This window comes from Leuciscus leuciscus (assembly GCF_965113295.1).
Source record: "Leuciscus leuciscus genome assembly, chromosome: 12".
NCBI classification, from domain to species: Eukaryota; Metazoa; Chordata; class Actinopteri; order Cypriniformes; family Leuciscidae; genus Leuciscus; species Leuciscus leuciscus.
Genome location: NC_138736.1, coordinates 32,096,468 through 32,123,441, shown reverse-complemented (window position 1 = coordinate 32,123,441; position 26,974 = coordinate 32,096,468). Strand labels below are relative to the sequence as shown.

Sequence of the window (26,974 nt, the reverse complement as noted above, 5' to 3'; positions counted from 1 at the left end):
AGTGGTTGTCTGATCAAATAGGAGCAATTATCATATCTGTAGCAAAAATGATGTGCAAGTAAGTGTCGCTTAAGTAACTTACGGTGGCACGAGCTCTCGGACCCTGATGTCGGTGATCTCCCTGCACATGGCTGCGGACTGCACCTCCTCCAGCGGGCACATGATCCCGTACTCCTCGCATCCTCGCTCCTGCACCAGCCGGTCCAACTTATGAGGGTCAAACATGACGTTGTTTGGAGTTACCAGAAGCACACCACTTACTATACCCTAAAAGATTGAGAACAGAAGAGAAAGATGGCAATGACAAATCAGTAGACCATACACTACTCTTTTACATGTCCAGGAATGATCATCACAGTAAAGATCAGTACATATTGTTATTGTATATTGATTTTTCTGGCCACACACCATCAACTTATACAGGAAGAGATCAACATGAAATGCAACCAATGTTTTGGATTTGGTTTTCATATACTGTTTAGGGGTAAATCTGAAATCAGTGATACCACAATAATAGGTCAGCATGGAAAATGTAGTCTATATGAGTGATTGCTCAGAAAATACTGAAAAATTTGTGCAAATGTTTGTAGACTTCGTGATCATAATTTCTGTCCGTCCAAAAGTAAGAAGTACCATATATTTCACAGATTTAATCAAAGTGGAATATGTATTTATTTATTTTGCAATATTATTCATTTTAATGCATTTTAAAATTTGCAGTACACAATGCCAATTACACATGCTAGAGCAGAAATTTTATTTTTTATAAATAAAATGTATTTATCTAAATATTTATATACTTACAGCACTAAATGTTCAGAAATATATAAGTACATTAATACATTAAATGTTCAGAAAAAAATATATATATACATACACACAAACATACATTCGTATTTATTTATGTTTTTCCTGAACATACACACTACTGTTCAAAAATAGGGTAAGATTTTCAAATATATTTTTAATGTATTTTTTACATTTCTTCACTTTATCAATGGTGAAATCAGTTGTGCTGCTTAATATTTTTGTGGAAACCGTGACACATTTTTGTTCAGGACTCTTTGATGAATAAGAACAGCGTTTGCAATATAAATCTTTTGTAACAATGTTAAAGTATTTACAGTCTCCTTTGATCAATTTAATGCATCCGTGCAAATTTCATTTCATTTGGTTATTAAGTTATATGGTAGTGTATATATTTCTAATACTACCTCTAACAAACAAATGTGGCAAATTTTGGTAAATCCAGTGACTAGTAATAATCTGTGCGCCCGACTAACAGAATCTGTACACAGAAATCACTCACCTTGCCATCAGTGATGTATTTGCAGTTCATTTTAAGGAACTTTTCCGTAAGAGCCTCTTCTTCCTCGGAGGTGGATGACACCACTCTGGCTGGTCGAGGGGGCCCGTGACATATGCTGTGTCTCCGGTGGACATCATCTGAGTCCTGGTGGGATGAAGATGGTGTGAGAAACAGCTCAATCAGAGGTAGCCCTCGCCACATCACACTGAATACGGCCCAACTTTGAGCTCATGGTACATCCTCTAACACCCACACCCACATATAAACACACACACACACAGTCATCATAACAAGGAGGCTTGGAAATAACAACCCATTAAGGCATAAGGTAGATCCCTTGAGGGCTCTCTGCTATAAGAAGGCTGACAGGCGGAAACCAAGGAGACTGAGGCAGGTTTCCTAACATGATTCTGCACCGGTTGAGTGACTGTCAGCATCTTTGTGTGTTTGTATGTGTGTGAGCTCATTATAGGACAAGAAAAAGAAAAGCCACCGCTCACTTGGTGCTGCTGACACAATAATACAGATCTAATGATTATAAAAAGTTACTTTTAGCTTTACAAAATTTCACATGCATTGCAGCAGAATCCTGAGCTGATACTCTTGGATTTGAGCTAAAATTGCAAATACGGAACACATGTTTGACTCCTCGCTCAATATATTTCAACTTCTCTCACAAAGAGCTCTGTGAAACAAGAGCACACTGCAACCTCTTATAACTTAACAAACAAACATCACTTGCTCATTCAACACTAATAAAAGAAAACCAGGTTGTTTACTGGAGTTCACAACCAAGCAAGTGAAGCACACATAGAAACTGAATTTTTATTTAAGTTGTCTACTGACTGTATATGTGACCTAGGACCACAAAACCAGTCACATGGATCAATTTTTTTAAATTGAGATTTATACATAATCTAAAAGCTGAATAAATAGCTTTCCATTGATGTATGGTCTGTTAGGATAGGATAGGGCAATATTTGGCCGAGATACAACTATTTGAAAATTTGAAGGGTGCAAAAAAATCTAAACATTGAGAAAATCGCCTTTAAAGTTGTCAATTTATGTTCGTGATTCTGCTGCATTCACTAACAAAAATAAATGTTTTACATATTTACGGTAGGAAATTTGCTAAATTTGCTAGATGTCGCCTTGTCTACTGCAGTTCATTGGAACGAAACCGTAGCCAAGGCGACATCTAGTGTATATATCTATGCGCCAGTCTGCGCACACGTCACACAGCAGGATGCGCGCGCGCTCTCAGATCACTTGGACGTGGCTGTGTTCAAGAGGTAAAAACTATATAAATACTGTTCATTTTCTCACACAAACCGCTCGTTTCGTGTCTTAGGCCATCAATGTGTACTTACGATGGGGAATTGTTTAATTTGGACGACGGGGAATTGTTTTAATTTGGACTCTGTGCATGCTCTTTGAGATAGTGACCATAGACCTGCATTATATGACTGACAGACAAGAACGGTTTGACTTAAAAATATCAAAATTGAAACTACTGCGGAAACAAAGACACCTACATCTTGGATGCCCTTGAGGTAAGCAAAAACATACCAACATTTTATTTCAAAGTGAACTATCCCTTTAATATCCTAATGATTTTTGGCATAAAAGAAAAATCGATAATTTTGACCCATACAATGTTTTGTTGGCTATTGCCACAAATATACCCGTGCGACATGTGACTGGTTTTGTGATCCAGGGTCACATTTGGCCCTCAACATAACCAGCAAAAAATGCTCATATGTAAAACTGCAACTGATAGGCCATGATGGCCCAACACATGAATATTACATGTGTACAGACTGTAGACAAGTATATAAATGTATGGCTGCTGTGATTGACTGCACAGTTTAGATGCACTCCACTGTGTATGAAAAATCTGCAAAAAAAGCCAGCACTGAGTTACATGAATATTGCATGAATTCATGTGTTTTCATGTAATGTGCTGACAATGTAGCAGTCAGTTCTCCAGCATATTACAATTACAGGGATATGAATGCGCATTCTTATTTGTGAGATGCATGTTGATACCTGAATACATTTGAAGTTAGAATAAGCATGTGCTTGCTTTATCTATTGATGACTCATGAGGAAATGCAATCATTAAACCCCTGAATCTCTGGCACTGGGCAGCGGGACCAGTAAATCCATGACCATATGGAGCCGGAACTACACACTGAGTCACACACTAATCCAACAGAGGTGACACAATCCATTTGGCAACCTCAAAATGGCAGCCCAGGACATAAATTAGACCCTTAAACCACACAAGAACAGATGAGAGCTTAAAAGTAGCCATGGTGATCTTTCCAAGATATCTTCCTTCTTATTTGTCATCAACTAGGGACAAACATAGCCGGGAGGAATGCAGTTTGTCTGAATACAACAATTACTGGAATCTCTGGCTTCATAGAGGAATAACAGCTGTGCCCAAAAGGGAAATTCATCGCCACCCCCTTGTGGACACAAAACTATCTGAGCCTGAAATTAAAGAAACAGTCCACCCAAACTCAACATCATGATGTTTGTAACATGCATGATATCTTTAATGGAATATCTTTTAAGAACTTGCAGGTTATTTTTTCATAGATTTATAATTGATGGGAATGGAGTTTCAAACACACAAGCATAAAGTATTACACATAAGCTGTGCGTTATACAGCAGGTCAAGTCTAGAATTTTTTAAAGGGATAGTTCACTTTGAAATTAAATTTTGGTATGTTTTAGCTTACCTCAAGGACATCCAAGATGTAGGTGTCTTTTTTTCCGCAGTAGTTTCAGTTTTGATATTTTTAGGTCAAACCATTCTTGTCTGTCAGGCATATAATGCAGGTCGATGGTCACTGTCTCAAAGAGCATGCACAGAGTCCAAATTAAAACAATTCCCCATCGTAAGTACACATTGATGGCCCAAGACACGAAACGAGCGGTTTGTGTGAGAAAACGAACAGTATTTATATCGTTTTTACCTCTTGAACACAGCCACGTCCAAGTGATCTGAGAGCTCGGGCGGGTATAGATATATACACTAGATGTCGCATTGGCTACGGTTTCGCAGTAGCCAATGCGACATCTAGTGTATATATCTATACCCGCCCGAGCTCTCAGATCACTTGGACGTGGCTGTGTTCAAGAATTGTTTTAATTTGGACTCTGTGCATGCTCTTTGAGACAGTGACCATCGACCTGCATTATATGACTGACAGACAAGAACGGTTTGACCTAAAAATATCAAAATTGAAACTACTGCGGAAAAAAAGACACCTACATCTTGGATGCCCTTGAGGTAAGCTAAAACATACCAAAATTTAATTTCAAAGTGAACTATCCCTTTAAGGGGCGGCAAAAAAGAAGTAAAAAAAAAAGTCTAACTAAAATAAACAGAAATACATATATGAAAGCAGGTCTTTAAAATGTCTGAAGCATGTAAAGGAGTATGGCCACTGATTTGGATCTCTTGTCCAATTTAATTTGACAGGCTTAGCGACTACAAATTAAAAAGCTGGTTAAAGTAAATGGAAAATAATTGAATCGATGTAAAAATGCAAGCTATGCAAAATGATAGTCCATGGCACTTCTGTTTCACTTCACATGGTCTATTGCATAAATGTAGACACAGAGCATTAGTGTGAAATGATCCAAGCAGTTTCACTTAATAACTTGCTGTTTTTTCAGCTGAGTAAGTCTTCTTATTATACTGAATGGCCCTTAATTAAACTCAACTTATTACATGGATTATTGAATTTCCCCATCCCCGTTCCAAATCATGGAAAAATATGCTTATACACCACAATGAGCTAAAAGATCTTTAGACTTCACAATAGAAAGGTACATAAAACAATGCATGCTCAAGGGTCAAAACGCATATGCAGTGAACATTATAAAAAGCAATTCTTCTTGCTAACAAGTTGTGCGAAACTGACCAGACCTTGGCAAGCAAAATCATTTAATCATGTACATGTGCAATTTAAAACAATGATAAAGGACAAGTTTAAGCCTGTCCTCTCGCTATACGATCCCCCTGAAAGCTGTGGATGAAGATTGAGGTGGCACTTACTGTGGTGGCCTTCTCGAGATCAGCCTCTGAAGAGGTGAGGGAGAGGGGGCTGATGGGACTGAGGGAGGGAGAGCTTTCTGCACTGGAGATGTATTCTGGGTCAGGGACATACAGCACCTGAAGAGCAAGACACACTCAGAATTTAGATTTATATCATCTCACATGCAAACAGCAATGGCTTTTAGCCGAGTAAAATGAATGAAATCAGTGAATTGAAACAAGACGACAGCTAGCTTGATCTCCAACAAAACCAAATGACAAAAGAAAGCAGAGAGCATGAATTACCATTCAAAACTCAGCAAAGAAGCGGTTTAATAAACAAATAGAACGTATATTCTTCTACAAAAGCCGCAGCTCTTTTTTCCGGGACATTTCCCCCGTTTTAAATGGTTTCCATTCTTACCTTGAGGATCACAATATCTCTGCTCATTAATGTGAAACTGTGGAGGCACCAAGATGAATTTGCTACTTAAAGGGATAGTTCCCCCAAAAAGAAAAATTCTGTCTTCATTTACTCACCCTCAAGTTGTTTCAAACCTGTATGAAAACACAAACAAATATATTTTGAAGAATGTTGGTAACCAAAAAGTTAATGGGCCCCATTGACTTCCAGAGTATTTTTTTCCACACTATGGGGCCCATCGACTGTTTGGTTACCGACATTCTCTGGAACAACTTGAGGGTGAGTAAATGCTGAAAGAATTTTCATTTTTGGGTAAACTATCCCTTTAAGAAGGCATTTGAATTTCGAGGTGGCACTTTTTTTTTTTTACCTTACTCTTACTACACTAGATACCGGGAAAAGCAATTGACTGGAACAGAGTTCAGCTGAACATAGAGACCATCTGCTCTGAAAATTACTACACCATACAGTACCTTGCCAGGAACCACAGCGCGAGAGAAGAGTTTGTTGAGCTGGACGAGCTCGTTGGGAGTCGTGTCAAACTTCAACGCAATGCTGTTGAGTGTGTCCCTTGACTCCACCTAAGCACACAAAAACAAAAGTTAGATATCATTTTATTCGCTAAAAAAAGTTCTAAAATTAAGACATCCGCTTCCTCCAAGTAACACGGCTGACTAAGCATTTGAATCTGTTGGAACAGCAAATCAAGGCCCCAGTGAAAAACATCCAATGCATTTTATGAGACGTCCACCTGTAACAGAATGCATCATCTAAAATTACTGTTCCCTTTGTCTCCTATCCATCTGGAGAAAAAAAAAAGTGTACAATTAAAAAGAAAACAGAATTATTTTATTTTCGTAATTGCTACATTCATCCAGTGTGTAGCATATGTAAAATACAAAATAAAAGTCCAAACAAATAAACCCACAGCTAAAATGTGACAGTTTAAATGTGATTTTGTCCATATAAACCTAATGGGTATGTCCAAAAAACATAGTGAGATACATAACTAAACAGCTTTATATAAGCTCTAACTCACCAGGTGTTAAATCAATATCTTTTTGATGGTTTGATTGTGGCTGAAGCCAGAGCGCTAACCTTCTCTCTCAACATACAATATCTGTCCTTCAATGCCATGGGGAGATGAATACAAATAGCATTCAAGAATCTCTGAATCTCTAAATGTCAGGTTAAACACACAAAAGAGCGCACAGAGGGACGTATAGAGTCGGCTTCGTGATGACCACTGAGTCTGAAAAGCTTTGAAAAATATCTCGGCCCATAAAAACAAAAGCATCTTTGTGCCACAAAAGATGTTTGACAAATGGTTTGAAGAAACATAACATCTATAGAAATTACATATCCTAAAAATAGCATTCAGTGAATTCAGTCATTATCTCGAGACACACATACTAATTCAGCACATTCAGACTGAATGATGCATGAGTGGCTCCTCTGGTGGCTCCTTGCAGTTGCAAGATGTGACATTTGTATGTTTTGATAAATCCCCAGGTGGCAGGATCTCAGATCACCGGATCACTCAGTCACCTGATCCAAATCATTGATTCTCATTGGGTATCGCTTACAGTCCAACAGCCGGACATAAATAATTGAGAGCCATCTCTCCGTCTGCATTCAATTTATCCTTTAGAGGCATCCTTCAATGAGTCTCACACACATTTGCATATTATATATGTGTGTGTGTGTGTGTGTGTGTGTGTGTGTGTGTGTGTGTGTGTGTGTGTGTGTGTGTGTGTGTGTGTGTGTGTGTGTGCCTGTGTGTGTGTGTGTGTGTGTGTGTGTGTGTGTGTGTGTGTGTGTGTGTGTGTGTGTGTGTGTGTGTGTGTGTGTGTGTGTAATGTGACACTGAAGACCAGAGTAATGTACAAATATAAAACAGGTATTTTAAATTGCAAAAATATTTCACACTATTACTGTTTTTACTGTATTTTTCCATCAAAAAATGCAGCCTTGATGACAATAAGAGACTTCTTTCAAAAACATGAAAAAAAATCATAATTATTCCAAACTTTACACACACACACACACACACACACACACACACACACACACACACACACACACACACACACACACACACACACACACACACACACACACACACACACACACACACACACATATATAAACAAACATCTACAAGAACACAAGGTGAAAATAATAAAGTTTCAAATTGTTTGGATGTAATACACTGTCTATTTCAAAAGATATCTTACAGTTTTTCATCAAATCTTCTATCCACGTGCAAACCCCACTTCCAATGTGTGCTATGGAATGAAAACTCATATGAGGTCCATGGATCTCATCATAACCTGAGGAATGAAGTACAGTCGCTGTGTAGCTCTTAGAGCATTGATTGATTAAGCCCATCAATCTCTGTGGTCACAGGGCCACAAATCACTATGATTGGTTAGTGTGGATATTAGGGTGTGCAATTACACAGGGGGAGTGTACGGTTTCACAACACTGACAATAAGAAAGAGAAAGGTGGGGGCTTGGTTACAAAACAAAAACAGTTCCAGCTAAAAAAAACTTTTTTAATGCCTTAATAGCAGTTCCAACTTTTTCAGTGACCAGGGAATATAGAAAAGGCAGACACATCGATATCCCAACACCAAGTATTTGGGATGTAACTTGCACAGTCTCATTCGTGTCTTTAGCACAAATGCTGCAATCATTTTGAGGAGAAGAAAGCTATTACTTTCTCAAGTGATCAGACCATTTTCCCCTGATGGATGATAAAATGAACAAAACAAATTCCAAAAATGGGACAAAGCCTGGAAGAAATTCAGAGAGAATATCATAGAAAATATGTGGCGGACTCTTTTGACCTGCACCAATAAACATTCACCTAGCAACCACCCTGATTGCCTTAGCAACTGCATAGCAACACCTTGTAAAACACACACAGTTCCTTAGGCATCATAGCAGCAAGTTTGCAAAGGTACCACTCACATTTTCTTTTTCTCTAGAAAATGCAAAAATCTACTTTTGACACTGATATCATATTATATTATAAAATGTATACTACTTGCATGAGTAGTAGCTCGAATTTAACATGCTTTAAGTAAAATCAGACATTAAAACCTTTTAACATGCAGTAAAATGGTTGAAAAAATCCATCCCGATCAGGGTTATTATCGTTAACTAAAACTATTAAAAAATGTTTGTTAATAGAAATAAAGCTGAAATAAAAATTAAATATTAGATGAAAAACTTAAAAACGTATTCAAAACGAGAAATATTGCCTTGACAACTGAAATTTAAACAGTTGAAACAATAAAATAATTAACTGAAAAAATTTAAAATAAAATAAAAATCTAAATATTTAAAAAGAACAAAAAATATAAAGAAATGTATAAAAACATCTAAAAAAATACTAAAAAAATTAAAACGAAAACTGAAAATATACAAATAAAAGCTAATGCAAAATATTAATAAAAACTATAACAGAAACAATACAAAAAGGAAATAAATAATACTAAAATAACACTGGTCATAATATTATTTTGTTATATTGTATTTTATTTATTAGTTTAATCAGATCAATGCTATAATTTATATAAAATGAACTACATTTACAAAATAAAAAACAAAAACAAATAATAAACTACACATAAACATATACAAATTAAAAAATTATGGTAAAATTAAAAAAATCAATAATATAAACCCTGTGCTGTATGTACACACACAGACTTTCCGTGCACATAAAGGTTTGTCTAAAAGGCAGCAGGCTGACAGAAGCACCAGCGATCTGCCACCTCGTCTCCCAGCATCCCCGGCAATCCCACTGTTACCATGGAGAAAGTCACCACCTGATTTGAGGTCATCTCAAGAGCAAATGGAAAAGCTCTCTCTCGCTTTCTCTTTCTCTCTATCTTTCTAAAATCGTTTATAATGATAAAAGGCAGGAGAAAGGCATGTTTATGAACAGACTTTAAATGCTCACACAATAAGATGTCCCACAATCCCCTGATCTAGCCATTTTATTACACGCTTTACATATTTTCCTTTCACAACACCTTGTTTTGCTCCTGCAAATAGACAGCAGGTAAACTACTGTACCATGAAAAAACAGCAATTAAAGTCATTCCTGCAGAACATAGTACTAACAGCACTGCAGCGGGAATGAATCATACCTGATGTACACGCTCACATTTCCATCCCAAACATAATTACATACATGCGGCTGTGTGTACACACATTCATCCTTAGTCAAGTGCACAAACACACACACACACACACACACACACACACACCGGTGCATTATGTAAACAGAGCCACCTGGATCAGACAGACAACACTTACTACTCACCACATACTCCATGGTGCCTTTGGGCCTCTGGAAGGATATCCTCCGGACATCTTTCCTCTCCAGCGCACTCTTTTTCTGCCCGGTGTCTGAAAGTAAACGAGGGAGAGTGTGGGTTACGCTAGTCATGGTCCTCCTCTCTCTTCTCATCTCCTCTGCACTCCTCACGGTCTGTCCCCCCCCCCAACCCCTCGTCCATTAGCATCAGCCGCGGAGCGACAGAGAGAGAGAGGAGGCTTGTTAGTCCGCCAGCCCACACACACACACCGAACACACACACACACACACACAGGGGAGTGGCTCTCGGCTATCACAGTGTGCCGGTCTACTGGGACGTATGACCCGGTCTGTGAGTCTAAGTTTCCCGGTGACAAGAAAATGCCATTAAACGGAGGAGATGTTTTGTAAATGGGTTATAAATGTAATTTTTATGAGCATACGAGGATCAATGCACTATGCCAGCTGATACCATATGTGAACTTCTGTGAGTTTATAGAGCAGAAGATTTGATTCTGAAATTTGGACATGCCTAATAAAATAAACTACACTTGCATTTGTGTGGTTTGTGCTTGGATGATTAAAAACTCCACTTAACGACATTTAAAAGAACTGATATTGTGAAAATCTTCATAAAACTTTGTAAGCATAATCAAACTGGCTGTACAAGTCATTATTTTGAAGAGTTAAAGTAATGGAAAAACATGTTGTCATGACATATTGATCTTATTTCTTATAGTGAAGTTTATCATTTTATAGTAGAAAAATCCCAATGCTGTGGTTCATCGTTATTTTTCTGTATAATGTATTAAAACAAACTGTAAAATAAAGTAAAATAATGTAATAAAATAAAACATGCCTATTCCTTGCCTAACACTGCAAATAAAATGCATCATAAAACCATGAATTATCACAAGTTCTAAACTATGAAACTCTAAAAAAAAAATTATCATTTCCAATTAAACTGTAATTTTGGTAAATTACGCAAAAAAAAAAAATATTTTGTATAGCTAAAATACAAGATAATGGAGTTGGATAGATTAAATAAATTAATTTGTCCTACATGGCTGAAAATGGCCATAGTTGAAGAAATACTAATATATCTATAACAAAAAAAAGCTCAGTAGTTACAGAATAAACATTGTAGCTTTTACAAAACTAGAATGCCTGTCATTAAAACTGAACAAATCCAATTAACCTTTGTCTGTTCATTTATTAAATATTGATGATTAAAATATTTTATATTGTCTACAACCCCAATTCCACAGATTTGGTCAAAAAGGCAGAGCAAAAAATGTGAACAAAGTCATTAGTGATATACTAATAAACACCCTGCATGGCTCCACAATCTACTAAATGTATTTTGGCTGTTTTCTAATTGAATATATTTTAAAATGTAATTTATTACTGTGATGCAAAGCTGAATTTTCAGCTTCATTACTCTAGTCTTCAGTGTCACATGATCCTTCAGAAATCATTATAATATAATGATTTGCTGCTCAAGAAACATTTCTTATTATTATCAATGTTGAAACAGCTGTGCTAGTTAATATTTTTTTAGCTGCATTTATTTGAAATAGAATGTTTTCTGTACAAATGTAAAAGTCTTTACGGTCACTTTTGATTCATTTAATGTAGCCTTGCTGAATGAAAAAATATATATATCTCACTGACCTCAAACTTTTGACCAGTAGTGTAATACCAAAACTTCAATTCACAGTTGACACAAGCAGCCCACAAACACTGGTCTAAAAGACCACTGACAGCAAATCAGCCATGACATTCCCCTCTCTATCTGCTCAGGACAACAAATCACAGCTCTGAGCCTCCTATTATCTTGGCACCTTCGGGCATGACGGGTTATTTTTAGAAGCAGGTTCCCATCAGTGTCGGAAATGGCTCCCTGACTGAGACCCACTAGCAGATGCCTTCACAGACGCTCGCCGACGGGGGTGAAGGGTCTCTGGATGAGAATGGAAGGTGTCCACTTTGACACAGGCTTCCTGTAGAGTTTAGTTTCAATTCACCCCAGACGAACTAATCAGGATCACCTGGAATCGTACAAGCTGGTGGGATATAACAGGGTTTGAGCAGAATTGAGCATTCCTGATCGCCTTTATCCGGGAGCTGAACTTTTAATTCATACAGACATTTTCAAAAGAAAATAGGCAAGCGGCAAATAACAAGTTCTTCAAAAGGAAATCATCACTGCTATCACTAGTAATAGTACATATTCAAAGTAAAGACAGAACTTCTCTTAACTAGGCTGAGTCTGCATAATAAACTAATTCTCGTTAAAAGACAACTCAAGGGATGATGTACTTTCCCACTGGCCGGCCTCAACTGATTCTTCGTTATTCGAAGATTAAAGGAAGCTGGTGTGCCAATTAAAGTCATTCTTACTCAGTGTAAGCCTGATGTAAAGACGGCGTACCAGGATTATTTGAAATGCCAGCTGCACACTTCAACCCAGATGAGAGCCCAGGGACTTCTCTGTCAAAGCACCTGAGCTAGAGGCTGAGATGCTGAGGATACAGCATGAGCATTAAACACGACTTATGCAGGCCAATTTATTCGATGGTCCCTTTTGTCCAATAAATGTTCCATCATAATGAAACCGCAAGGGCCAGCAGTTTAAGCCAAGCTTTAAAGGGACCAGATATTGTTTTTAAAAAAAAAGGATATTATTTGCTCAGTTCAGTGCACCATTTAGACACAAAACTGCCTTTAAAGAACTTTCAGATGATAAAGGCCATTCCAAAACAGTCATGGTTATGATGTCATAAAGGGCTCGAGCACCCATGAAATCTTCTCGTTTTTATAGTTAATTTAAGGCTGTTTGCTGTTATTTTAATGACAAATGTCAAGAGTGCATTATTGTAACACAAGAGTGCATCCATGTAACGAATCTCTCCGTTCGCAGGTGGATTTCTTTCTCTAGCACAAAACTGGACATGCACTTTCAAATATAAAGTGGTCTCATGGCTTTACTCTCGCTCAGATTTTACGTGTACATGCTAAAACTTTGTCCTGTGCACTTTCTCTAGAATTGTCTTTTCTCCTGGATTTAATGTTGATTTAACGATTGACGGGATGAAATAACACGGTGTACCTTTAAATAGTAAAGAAATTACGGATTCACTTTTGTTTCATGAGATTTCAGGCTGATTTTAGTCAGCAAGATACAATAAAGGTATTTACTGAATTTTATTTAGTGAACTGCTAATGATCATCATGTAGCATAAGCTATATCAGCAAGAACGTGACTCGCGACAATACTCATGGATAGAATGTGATTTTGTTTGGTTGATAATATATATTTATTTGCAGTCTGTGCGTTTTTCTCAAATAACTTATATAATGTACTTATAATGTAACTTATAACTTATATATGTATAATTCATTCATCGAGCGCACCATCAAACTGATAAGGACAGTAGCATACTCTAGAAAAACGAACAGTAGGCTATAATTAACTACTGAGTAATGAGAATATTGAAATGTTTTAAGGGACATTTGTTGCATAGGCTATGTAGCTATAATTAACTCATTTGCTCATGAAAACAGAAGTGAATTTTGTTGGTAATGTATTTGCATGTGGCCCCCACCGACAGAAACATAAATTGGAGCCTATGATGACAGAGGTCATTTACATACAGCTGTAATCAAAATTATTCAACCCCTATTGCAAATTAGGCTCACTAACAAATCAAAACGAACAAAAATTATTTAAATAGCTCAACACAACAAATGTTTCAAGTGGTTTCCCCAAATTCAACTGAAAATGCAACTTTTAATCACTGCAGTCTCAAAATCGCCACAGACGAACACATCCTGGTCGGAGGAGACCTAAACGGCCATGTTGGCGAAGATCGTGGAGGATATGATCAAGTCCATGGAGGACAGGGGCTAGGTACACGCAACGACGAGGGAGCCTGCATCTTGGATTGCGCCGAAGCCCATGACCTCGTCGTTGTCAACACCTTCTTCAAAAAGAGATCGAGCCACCTGGCCACCAGTGTTGTTTTTGGCAGCCCTTTTAGTTTTAGTCTTAGTCTTAGTCTTTTGGACGAAAATGCTTTTTAGTTTTAGTCACATTTTAGTCACTTATAAACTTTATAGTTTTAGTCAAGTTTTAGTCGACGAAAACACAAAAAGGTTTTAGTCAAGTTTTAGTCGACGAAAACGCAAAAAGGTTTTAGTCAAGTTTTAGTCAATTTTAGTAAAAAAAAAAAAAAGTAGTCTTTAACAAATTAATTTAGGTTAAAAAGTATTGGAAATGGGCTTAGGTTTGACAGGTTGTAGCAAGTGTTGCAATTCATAAAACAACAGTTAACCTTAAAACCTTTGCATAATAAACTAGACTTTCTCATTGATGGAGACGCAGTGCTGCCAAGCTGTAGGCTACTTCATTGTCGCATTGGGCAGAAACCTTTTATCCCCATATTTCAAGTTATATTTTTTCCATTAATTGATGCTCTTCTAAAATGTCAGCACATTGGTTATTTTCACCAGTATTCACAGTAATAAAGGAATGGTTTACAGTTTAAACAGCAAAAAACTTTGAGCTACTACAACATTACACACAGATAAAGTGGTAACAGTGGAATCACTGTTTTACTCAAAAAAAGCCAGGAATAAAAACATTCTTACTTTGGCAATTGTGGCTTTATTATATAATTAGTTAAATAATAATTTATGTTATAATCTAAGTTATATAATAATTATATATTACTTTGTACCAATTAGCCCACTAAACTAATGCTGAGACACACTCGGTCTCTCTTGCGTACACTCGGTCTCTCTCGTGCGCAGACACACTCTCTCTCGCGCACTTTCGGTCTCTCTCTCGCGCACTGTCGCTCGCGCAGTTCGTTTCGCTTTTGTCAGTCCGGAGCCTCATATCGAAGATGTGTGGCGAGTGACTAGCCGCAGCCGCAGGTGTGTTGTTGTTGTGTGGAATCTGGTGCGCGGCATGGCGGCAGCCGGGTGGTGGGCGTACCCAAAACAAGGATAGGAAGCGGCAGCATTGCTGATACTTTTTTTTTTTTGCTCAAAACAGACAGATTTCACGCAAAATAGGCAGAAATGACATGCATTGTGAACGTCAGACTTATAATCATTTTCGTTCCGTCTCGTCTCGTCAACGAAAACTCGAAAACGTCTCGTCATGTTTTAGTCACCTTAGAGCCATTTTTAGCTAGTCATTGTCACGTTATCGTCATAAAAAAAAGGTGCGTCAACGAAATCATTTCGTTATCGTCATCGTTGACGAAAACAACATTGCTGGCCACCTACACCAGTGGCGGCCACAGAACCCAGATCGACTACTGGATGATCCGACGCGGTGACCTGAAACTGGCAGAGTTTATATTCAGAAATATTCAGAGAATATCGGCCCCCAACACCGGCCACTCGTCCTCGACTTCCAACTTAATCTGCAGTGCAACCCAGACCGAGAATCACTGGGCCTGAGCGGGTCAAGTGGTGGAAATTGAACGAACAAAAGCAGCAGCTTGCGATGGCCCTCCAAGCACTAGACATCAATTTCGACCAATCAGTTGAAAAAATCTGGGACGATATCTCCTCCAGCATTCGTGATGCTGCCACCGGTGCCCTTGGGTCGACGAAGCCAGGACGGCGATTTATGGACAAGCAAGTCTGGTGGTGGAGTGAGGACGTCCAAGAGGCAATCAAGGCCAAGAAACTGGCGTTCACGACCTGGCACCGCACACGGCTGGACGATGATTTCCAACACTATCGGACACTCAAATCAGCCGCAAAACGGGCAGTGGCCAAGGCGAAAGCCGTGCACTACGACGATCTATACGAGCGGCTAGGTACACCTGAGGGAGAAAAGATGATCTACCGCATTGCCAACTCCCGCCACCAAGCGACCCAAGTCATTGGTCGAGTCATGCACATCAAGAACGCCGATGGGCAAGCCCTGCGAGACCCGTGTGCCAGTCACCGTCTCTGAAGTCACGAAGGCCGTGAAGAGGATGAAGAATGGCAAAGCCACCGGCCCAGACGACATCCCTGCTGAAGCCTGGAAGTTGATGGGGCACAGAGGAGCCGAGGTCCTTTCCACCTTATTCAATAAGATCATTATTGAGGGCAAAGTACCGCACGCTTGGACGATCAGCACCACGGTGCCGATCTGGATGGGGCAAGGGGGACGTTGCTGAATGCAAGAACTATCGGCCGATTCAACTCCTATCCCACTCCATGAAGATTTTTGAACGCATCCTGGACAGCCGCCTCCGCAGCATTATTAAAATCAGCCCAAATCAATGCGGCTTCGTCAAAGGACGAGGGACCACAGACGCCATCCATGCTGCCCGCCTCCTGATGGAGAAACACCGGGAAAAGAACAAGCCAGTCCGCATGGTCTTCCTGGATCTGGAGAAGGCTTTCGACCGCGTTCCCCATGACCTCATCTGGGCCTCCCTCCGACGTCACCACGTACCCGAAACCTACATCAGCTGGGTGCAACTCTTATACCAAGACGTCAGGAGCGTGGTTCGATGCACAGCTGGTATATCACCTCCTTTCAACATCAACGTAGGAGTCCACCAAGGATCGGCCCTTTCGCCCTTGCTTTTCATCACATGCATGGACACAGTGACACGGGACCTCCAGACGCCCCATCCATGGTCCTTACTCTATGCCGATGATGTGTTCCTCGCTGACAGGGAGTGGCAAGACCTCCAAGACCAAGGGCAGCAGTGGAAAGATCGCCTGGATGCAAATGGCTAGCGACTCAACCTTGCAAAGACGGAGTACCTGGAGTGTGGCCCCCAGACTGATGGTACCATTGGCATCTACGGAACGGATCTAAAGAAAGTTCAACACTTCAAGTACCTCGGATCAATACTCTCATCGAACGGTGACACCCTCCCGGATGTCCGCGCACATGTGAGTGCCGCCTGGTCAAAGTGGCGCCAAGTCACGGGAGTGCTATGCGATCGCCGAATGCCCATCCGCCTAAAGTCCAAAATCTATAAGATCATTGTACGCCCTGTCGCCCTGTATGGAGCCGAATGTTGGCCAGCGACGGCCAAACATGGCCAGCTCCTACACGCCATGGAAATGCATATGCTCCGCTGGTCACTCGGGCTGACAAGGCTAGACCACGTCATGAACATCGACGTCAGGAAGCGGATGGGAATAGCGCCGATTACGGAGAAGATGCTCGAGGCTCGTCTCCGCTGGTACGGCCATGTAACACGCAGCCATGATAACTCAGTGGCGAAGACAGCTATGCGCCTTGACCCACTCGGTAACCGGCCACGTGGCCGCCCAAAGATGAGATGGATGGACCGGATCAAGCAAGATATGAAGGACGTGCAAGTCGCCCCGGAGGACACTACGGACCGGAATAAATGGAGAGCGGCCTGCCAAAAAGGATTTCCTTTAGGATTTCCTGATAGTTCAATAAATCCATATTGCCTTCCACACGCTGCAGGTTTCCAGTGCCAGAGGATGCAAAGCAGCCCCAGAGCATCACAGAGCCCCATCATGCTTAACTGTAGGCAGAGTGATGCAGCATATGCTTCATTCTTCTACCTCAGACATACCGCTGATCCATAGGGCCGAAAAGTTTTGTTTCATCACTCCACAGAACAAAATGCTTTTAGGTCAGTAGTGGTGTACGTCTTGGAGTTCTGGCATGCGTTACGTACGCGCCTTACTGTGCAAGCTAAAACCTCAGTGCCTGTAGTCACCAAATCTTGCTGCAGGTCTTTTGCAGCCACTCAAGGGTTTTTCTGAACCTGCCTTCTCATAAATCTGGTTGCAGCCATTGATAGCTTCCTTTTTCTGCCCCGTCCAGGTAGTGTAACCACTGTTCCTTTAACTTTGAACTTGCGAACTATGCTTCCAACGGTGTCACTAGGAACATTTAGTTCCTTCGCTATCTTTTTGTATACTGTTCCTTGTTTGTGAAGTGCGATAATATCTTCTCTAAACTTTTTGGAACAATCTTTTGACTAGGCCATATTTCTAACATGCAGTCAAATGTGTAGAGCCTCTGGTGATACTTCGAGCAAAGTTTCATGTTGTGTCGAGCGTGTGTTTTAAAAATAGCGATTTTGATGCTATCATAAGCCGCGTTTCCACCAAAATTACCCGGAACAATTTGTCCCAGGAACTTTTTCCCCAGGAACCTTTTTTGCCCCAGACCGGTTGCTTTCTGCGTTTACACCGCGGTCTAAAGTACCCAAAGTACCGGGAAGGTAAACTGCGCGCAACTGCTCCTCCCAGTCTGCGACGGACAGTAATCAGTTTTGAGCGCCACATTTATAATAAGTATGGAGGAGATTCAAACTGTGCTGCAGTTTTGTATTGGTTTACTAACGACTCAACGAGGTAATTAACAAAACAAAATAGACGAGCACTGATACTAAAGCGTGTTCAGAAAGCTCGTATGCGTATAAAATTAGACAACGTATGTATGTTATCAGTTATTGTGAGATGCCTGGGATGAACGCGCAAAAATTTCCTCTTTCTCAAATACGCTTAAAAAAAGCCTGAACCCCGTCTATCAATCATAAAGAGTGACAGTCTTGTAAATAGTTGTTTGTTTCTAACCTCAAAGCGCTATTTCAATCCTGTTATAGTAAATTTGTAACATGGTTTGGAGTGCCTTGCAATAGATGACAATGTGTAAACATAATGACTTAATAATAAAAGCTGTGGCAGAAAAGAGACGAGCACTGATAAAGCGTGTTCACGTTCAGTAAGCTCGTAATGCTAACGTTAAGATATAAAATTTGTATGTTATCAGCTATTGCGGACATTGACCGTGAGATGGCTGGGACGAACGCGCAGAAAGTTTCCTCTTCCACAAATACCCTTAATAAAGCCTGAAACTCGTCGCCAGTCCACCAGTTTTTTTTAATTAAATTCCATATTTGCAGACAGACAACTCTTACTGCATGAAGCCACGACACAAACCGCAATAGATTTTTTAAAAAGGGAGGTTAAAAATAAATAAATGCTGCGTGGAGTCAACCAACCAAAATGCGGCGTGAACACAACCAATCAGCTTGTGCAGCGCACAAGTCCCACCCGTGAAAGTTCCTGAACTTTGAAAAAGTACTACCTCATGAGCAGGGACTATCGGAGGGGGAAATATTTACCCGGAACTTCATTTAGACCCTGGTTCCTGCGGTGTAAACACATCGAGTACCAGCCCAAAGTTCCTAGTTCCTGGGTAAAGTTCCTGTGGTGGAAACGCGGCTATAGAAGTGCCCCTAGTACTCCCATTCAAAAGGCAATTTGACCGAAAACGAAAATACGGTCAAACTTAAAAGTGGCGTTTCCATTCTAATTATGCTTTTAAACGAAAATTTGCCTCGGGTAGATCCACAAAAAGACCCTAGGTTGCATTTTGGCGAGAGTTACCCTTTAAATCATGGTCATTATACTGCTTGGAATTACATGCTGATCTTTTTTTTACAGAACTATTATTTTAAGAAAAGTAACTTGTATCACTAAAATAAGGATTATGCATTACGTCAGATTGACGAATGTTTGAGGGAGGATATGGCCGTCTAAATAAAGATTTTAATTTAGATTACACTTTAAGATGGCAGAGTACAAAAACATGTTTAAACAACAGATTTATGTCTGTATATGATCTCCAGACTGCAGCATCTATTCTCTTGCCGTGAGATTTGCAGGAGGCCAAAGCGGGGAGGGTTGAAAAGTGTGTAGGTCAGCTGTGAGAAACACCAACTCAGCAGTTTGCTGTCTCCTCCTATCACCTGTCACATTACAGGCAAGTGGAGCAGGACTTGGGAGTCATTACATGGATTTATAAACCGCTGTCAATCAAAGTATCTGTCACTCCCTCCACTCCCCAGCTGCGGGATAGCACGAGTTACTCGAATCAACACCTTTTAGAGTGGAGATTGACTATTGCTGAAAAGAGGTAGAAGGTATCTGGATTTATCATAAGACAGCTGTTTCAATAAAATAAAATATACACTTTGTATGCAATCACCCAGAATACCCTGGCAACCACACATGTTGAAACATGGTTCAAACAACACCTGTGAGAATGTGACAGGTATTGAATAAAATGTTAACAAGCATTTGAAATTTACTTAATAGTATAAACCAAATCATTCCATGTTTCACACATTTAGGCAGATCATCTGCATATTTTAAAGTAGGACATCTGTTACAGCAATAAAACAGCCAGCCAGCAATCAGTATAAATCACTTTTAGTGAATCTACAAATGAGAAACGAGGCCGGAGGCAAGTTTAGATTTGTGATAGAAAAAGCTTCATATATTGAGTCAAATTATCCTTGCACATTGCAGCCTCACTTTGCTTCTGCGATAAATCTGTGATATACGCCATGTAATCTATAGCTGAGCTGAAAAATAACATTTAAAAATGCACAATTTAAACAGCTCCACTACACACCTGTCTTGAACATGCTCGCAGCTACACCAACGAAAATCAATTGAGAAGAAAAAAAGGACTCCAATACGAGAGGACAAGCTCTTTCATTTGTTATTCTGCTTTAGACTGCGCGATGCAAGCATAACCAGGAATTTTGGACTCTTGAAACTGCACTAAACAAACTTTTGACAGCTGGCATGATGCCTGGTAAAGGAAAAAGTAGGCCACAAGTAAAGTCAAGTCAACCACAGGCAATTGTGTCCATGAACTTTACTTTATATTATTTATTTTTATATTATTTTATGTAATGAGAATAATTGTCCACACATTAAAACATTAAATTAAAACATTACCATTATTTATTATGCAATGGAAAACACAAGTTTAGTTTAATACGTTTTAATTATCTAGCATTGTTTACATTTTATTAATATGTTGAGGATATACTGTTAGTTTAATACACCCTCTGCTGGCTCATCTTAGTAGTGTCTGAAAATAGGTAACCTGTTTTCAAACCATTAGAAAAACCAACAATTTAGATCACTTATTATTTTATATTTTATATTATTGTCACTTATTTCATTTAAGATATAACACAAATATCTAATCAGCCAATCACATGGAGGCATTTTCTCCCACATAACTGCCGCTCAATGCATTTAGGCATGTAGACATGGTCAAGACGATCTGCTGAAGTTCAAACTGAGCATCAGAATGGGGAACAAAAATTATTTAAGTGACTTTGAATGTGACATGGTTGTTGGTGCCAGACGGACTGGTCCGGAGTATTTCAGAAACTGCTGATTTACTGGGATTTTCTCACACAACCATAAGGTTTGCAGAGAATGTTCAGAAAAAGAGAAAATATCTATTGATCATCAGTTCTGTGGGTGAAAATGCCTTGTTGATGCCAGAGGTCAGAGGAGAATGGCCAGACTGGTTCGTCTTATAGAAAGGCAACAGTAACTCAAATAACCAGTTGTTACAACTGAGGTCTGCAGGAGAGCATCTCTGAACGTACAACTCATCTAACCTTGAAGCAGAAGAGCTACAGCAGCAGAAGACACACTCCTGTCAGCTAAGAACAAGAAACTGAGGCTACAATTCACATCGGCTCACCAGAATTGAACAATAGAAGATTGGAAAAACGTTGCCTGGTCTGAAGAGTCTCGATTTCTGCAGCAACATTCGGACAGTAGGGTCAGAATTTGGCGTAAACAACATGAAAGCATGGATCCATCCTGCCTTGTATCAACGCTTCAGGCTGCTGGTGGTGTAATGTGTGAAGGATTTTTTCTTGGCACACTTTGGGCCCCTTAATACCAATTGAGCATTGGTTTAAACACCACAGCCTGAGTATTGTTGCTGACCATGTCCATCCGTTTATGACCACAGTGTACTTATCTTCTGATGGCTACTTCCATCAGGATAACCCAACATGTCACAAAGCTCAAATCATCTCAAAACTGGTTTCTACTGGTTCACTATACTCAAATGGCCTCCACAGACACCAGATCTCATTCCAGTAGAGCATAGCCGACAAATCTGCAGCAATTGCGTGATGCTATCATGTCAATATGGACCAAAATCATGAGGAATGTTTCCAGCGCCTTGTTGAATCCTTGCCATGAAGAATTAAGGCAGTTCTGAAGGCAGTTCCGGTACTAGCAAGCTGTACCTAATAAAGTGGCCAGTGAGAGTATATACATACGTATACTGTATATAAATATGGCCAAGTCCGTAAGTTTTCACAATATCATGCAGAAAGAAAACAAATAAATACCATATTTGATATGACACATACTGAAGACTGAGTATGGGGAAGTAAAACTCTCATTTTCCATCCACTCTATTTTAGTGTTTTTCTACAGAAGCTCTGCGTCCAATGCACTTCACTTGAGAAGATTACTTTTTGTGAGTGTGTATGTGCGTGTTTGTGAGGGAGCTACCTACAAGAGCTAATTCTGAGCTGTGAGGTTCAATCTCCAATACAGCCACACAGCTATAAAAGGCTTTAAAAGCCAAGAATGCCTCACTGTGCTTTTTATTTTAACCCTTGATGTTTTTTTGAAAATGGAGAGAAAGCATCCAAAACATTTAACATTTAGGAACATGTACAAATGTGTAAAGCCTCGGGGAAAATTCTATATCTAAGCCACACTTAGCCTACTGCTGAAACACTTATAAAAGGCATTTATATGAACTCTGATGTGATGCTGCTTAAGACAGCGAACAAATTACCATGATTAACAGTCTAATTAGTCTGACTTACAGCATCTAGTACACTAGCCCGACGGAGATCTGATCAAAGAGCTTTGATTAAAAGATTTTTTCCACAGACAGTTAATTGGGAGAGACATCCGACTGCTGGAGAACTAATGGCAGAGCTGCATCATTAGGCTCAGGAGACTGAACTGAAGCCTCAGGCTGGCGTCGACCCTGCCCCGTAGGTAACAATGAGAAACATTAGCCGTAACGGAAGCGACGCAGGGACGTCTCAAAATACCTCCAGTATCTGTCCTTTGGGAAAAAAATCTTGCTGAAGTAATTACTGCATGCTCACAAAGTTAACTGAGCTTATGGCGTGACTGTCTGGGTATGAAACTACACACTAATGCACGTTTACATGCTCACCTGAGGGTGCGAGTGCATTTATTCATCACCACAACAGCCAGTTCTAATAAAATGGCCATTAGGAAGCTTGATGCATCATGGCTATTTGTAGTCGTGCTCAAAAGATCAGAAGCGGTTTGAAAAGAGCAAGACTATTTCGGTGCATTATTTATGGTGAACTACCTTGCAAAATATTCTAAAGCTAGGAACTTTCAAGTTGTTTGGTCTAAAAAGCCTTCTGAACTTCACATGACCCAGGTTATCAAAGATTTGGAAAATGTCTCCTTGTTAGGCCCTGATGAAATTGATAGTGATGAAGCAAAACTGAAAGTGAGGCTGACACTTGCCAAGTGTTAAAACTAGGGCTGTCAATCGATTAAAATTTGTAATCGCGATTAATCGCATGATTGTCATGAGTTAACTCGCGATTAATCGCATTTAATCGCACTTTTTTTTATTTGTTCTAAATGTACCTTAAATTAATACTTTTCAAGTTTGTAATACTCTAATCAACGTGGGCATGGATAAATATAGATGCTTTATGCAAATGTATGTTTATTATTGAAACCATAGTCAATATAGAGCATAAGGACGAGACATGTTTCAAAGGTCATAGATGTTTTTCAAAGAACTTGTTCATGTCTATTAGACACATGTAGAAAGAACAAAAAAAATACCAGGTTACCATTACTTCTCTTTCTTTGCACTGAGCAATTTACTAACACAAACATGTTTAGATTTTGCATGACAGGGCAGCTCTTCTGAAAATGCTAAATGTACATTTATTATTTATTATTACATTGTAATTTGTCTCTCTCTGTGCCCATTTTGATGAAGCTAAATTCTCAATAAAATTGTTTTCATTGGTATATTTTACTGTTTCTGTTGTCAAACAACGGAATGAATTTGAAATAGTGACTGAAACGTGACCCATTAAGACATAACCAGCTCTCCCTTCCAAGATGTTAAATTAATCTGTTTCTATTAATCTATTAATCATAAGTTTTTCTTATAAGAAACAAGAGAAAAAGTATATGATAGAACAACAAGGCTATAGGACATGTAAATCATGTGACCCTGAAGACGATATACGATATTGATATTTATCATAATATTCAATTACCTACCCTTGATGGGGAAGAAAATGCTTTGCACATATTTGTTAAGACCTTGAGAATGAATGCAAACATTCATATTGTTCACAATTAAACTTCTAATGTAAGGCGGCCCACATGGAATCCACTTTATTTTCCCCTAAATTCTGTATTTTCCATTTTATTTATTTGGGATTCTGTGTTTTATGATTTAATACAAGTTTACATAAACATTAACAATGTAAGCAAGCTTTTAAAATGTAGTGAAATGAAAATATAACGTTAATTTACAACAAAACATTACATTTTAATTTTTTGTCAAATAAGTTTAAAACATGGATGAAAAAACAACTTAGTTGTATGACATTTCTTAAAAATAATAATATTATCATTATTACGTTGAAAAGTGCATTTTAGTATGGGCTACAGTAGTGATATATTTCTGTCATAATTTCTTGAAGTTAAACTGAACTTTTATTTTGACGGTTTAAAGTGAAGATCTTTCCATTTTAGTTTCAGATTCAGTATTTGATGGCAGTTTTTCTCAAATGAAACGGTGAAAAGCTTGTGAAGTGACTCTCCAAGAGGCTCTGGAGATGAGTTCATGTCCTCATATTTGAGACGGCAGATGCTAAAAACACCGTGGGCATCACATATGTGAGTTTGTGCATCATTCATTCACACACAGACACACAGAAATCACTTAATAGCGACATGCACTAACTGGCTGTTGTAGCGTTTAATTCTGTTAGATTAATCCATATAGAGTAAAAATGTCCAGAGCTTATCATCATTATCTATGTACATTTTATTGCGATCTCAATATGATATCATTTATTGCCCAACCCTATATTTAAATTCTAACAATATTACTGCTTTTACTGTATTTTTGATCAAATAAATGCAGCCTTTGTGAACATAAGGGACTTTCGAAAACATTTAAAAAAACGTACCGAACCCAAACTTTTGAACGGCTGGATATCTTTCAAAAAGACTAAAAGACTGAGTAAAACCCTTTGAAATGACCAGATTCATCAAGATGTACGTAAGAGTCAGAGGGTTAAAGTGTGTTTATTATTGTTACTGTAAAGGTCCTCTGTCTAGTCTAGAAGCTGGAGAACCTCACAACTCAGGAGTAATTACTCTCTCTGTGTGTGTGTGTGTGTGTGTGTGTGTGTGTGTGTGTGTGTGTGTGTGTGTGTGTGTGTGTGTGTGTGTGTGTGTGTGTGTGTGTGTGTGTGTGTGTGTGTGTGTGTGTGTGTGTGTGTGTGTGTGGAGGTCCACAGAGGGATGAGATCCTCTTTTCTCCTCTGATTACAGTCTCAAAGGTATCCATTTCCCTCTTACCGCAGGGCCAGCCAGCCAGTTCCTGTGCCAACACTGGATTAAGCATAACTAACAAGTCTCACTGGAATATTCCTTTCCATTGTAAGATGATGTTCATGTTAATGTGTTCGATTTGCACTAGAAGTGTTTTCTAATGCACCATAACATGCTCAGTAAGTAAAACTACACCCTAAAATCATTAAGTACTTCGATTAAAACAAATACATAGAGTGATTACAATACTAAAAATGAAATTAAATAGGATTAAATACAATAGAAATAATAAAATGCAACATAATAACCCAAGATAAGCTGTTTTGCTCAGGAAGCCAAAGGAAACGTGTTCCTAAAGAACAGATTATGATAACATGATAAAAGTGTGCAGAAGGGTTACTGAAGAAGACGTAACGCACCTATGGTGTAACCTCGCTTCAGCTCTCCACGTCGAGGACTACGAGCCTTTTGGATGTTGGTGGTATTGATCCCCTTTTCTTCAGTTTTGGCTGATCTGGTCACATTCTGTATCATGGGTGACGCCAGCAGGTCTTTGACGAATGAACCGGCATAACTTTCATCAGGGATGTCCACTGACTGGGACTTTTTCTTCAACCTATAACACAAAAAAGGGAAAAAAAAGTGCATTTGATTTTTTTTTTTTTACATATACACTACCTTTTTTTTTTTTTATGACAGAAAAGACATTGTTACAAAAAAAATTTTTTTCAAATAAAGTCCTTTTGAACTTTTTATACATCAAAGAATCCTGAAAAAAGTCTGAAATCACAGTTTACTCGAGAATTTTAAGCAGCACAACTGTTTTCAACATTGATAATAATAATAATACATAAAGTTTCTTGAGCACCAAATCAGCATATTTTCTGAAGGATCATGTGACACTGGAGTAATGGAGTAATCATGCTGAAAATTCAGCTTTGCATCACAGGAATAAATACATTTTTTTAAATTTTAAAAAACAGTTATTTTAAATTGTACTAATATTTAATTGCAGCTTTTAATGTATTTATGATCAAATAAATGCAACCTTGGTGAGAATAAGAGGCAAAAAAGTGGAAAAAATCTTACCGACCTCAAACTTTTGAACGACTTTTGTATGTCTTAAATTTGCAGTCACATATATTTTAGTTAATTTTATACATTTATGTTTATTTTTGCCCTGAGGTCCAGGTTTTCTTCTCCAAAAGCATTAATCAGTCCATGTTTGCATCTGCACCATCTTTTGCAAGTGAAATGAGCAACAACGGGTCAGGTCGAACATTCAAAATCAATTTTTTACTCATATTTTATTGTCTCTATACTGTATGAACTCAATGACATCAAGCATCTTTGCTGTTATACCACACAAAATCAATACATATTGAATTCTGCTTATTTTGCAGAGTGCAT

The 26,974-nt window shown here is 38.8% G+C and overlaps 1 protein-coding gene across 3 annotated transcripts in view; it reads right to left on the bottom strand.

The window, feature by feature from the left end:
- oxr1b (oxidation resistance 1b) overlaps nt 1-26,974 on the bottom strand; it is a 57,480-nt gene that overhangs the window by 21,501 nt on the left and 9,005 nt on the right. For 2 of the 3 annotated variants that reach the window (XM_082187209.1, XM_082187210.1), the window contains exons 2-7: nt 25,984-26,180; nt 10,127-10,212; nt 6,261-6,368; nt 5,385-5,501; nt 1,310-1,453; nt 83-267 (exon numbers count right to left, since the gene is read on the bottom strand). In XM_082187209.1, coding sequence (XP_082043335.1) covers nt 83-267; nt 1,310-1,453; nt 5,385-5,501; nt 6,261-6,368; nt 10,127-10,212; nt 25,984-26,180 — 837 coding nt within the window. Of the gene's footprint in view, nt 1-82; nt 268-1,309; nt 1,454-5,384; nt 5,502-6,260; nt 6,369-10,126; nt 10,213-20,558; nt 20,710-25,983; nt 26,181-26,974 lie in introns of those variants that run through there. The other variant, XM_082187211.1, reaches the window with a different exon arrangement.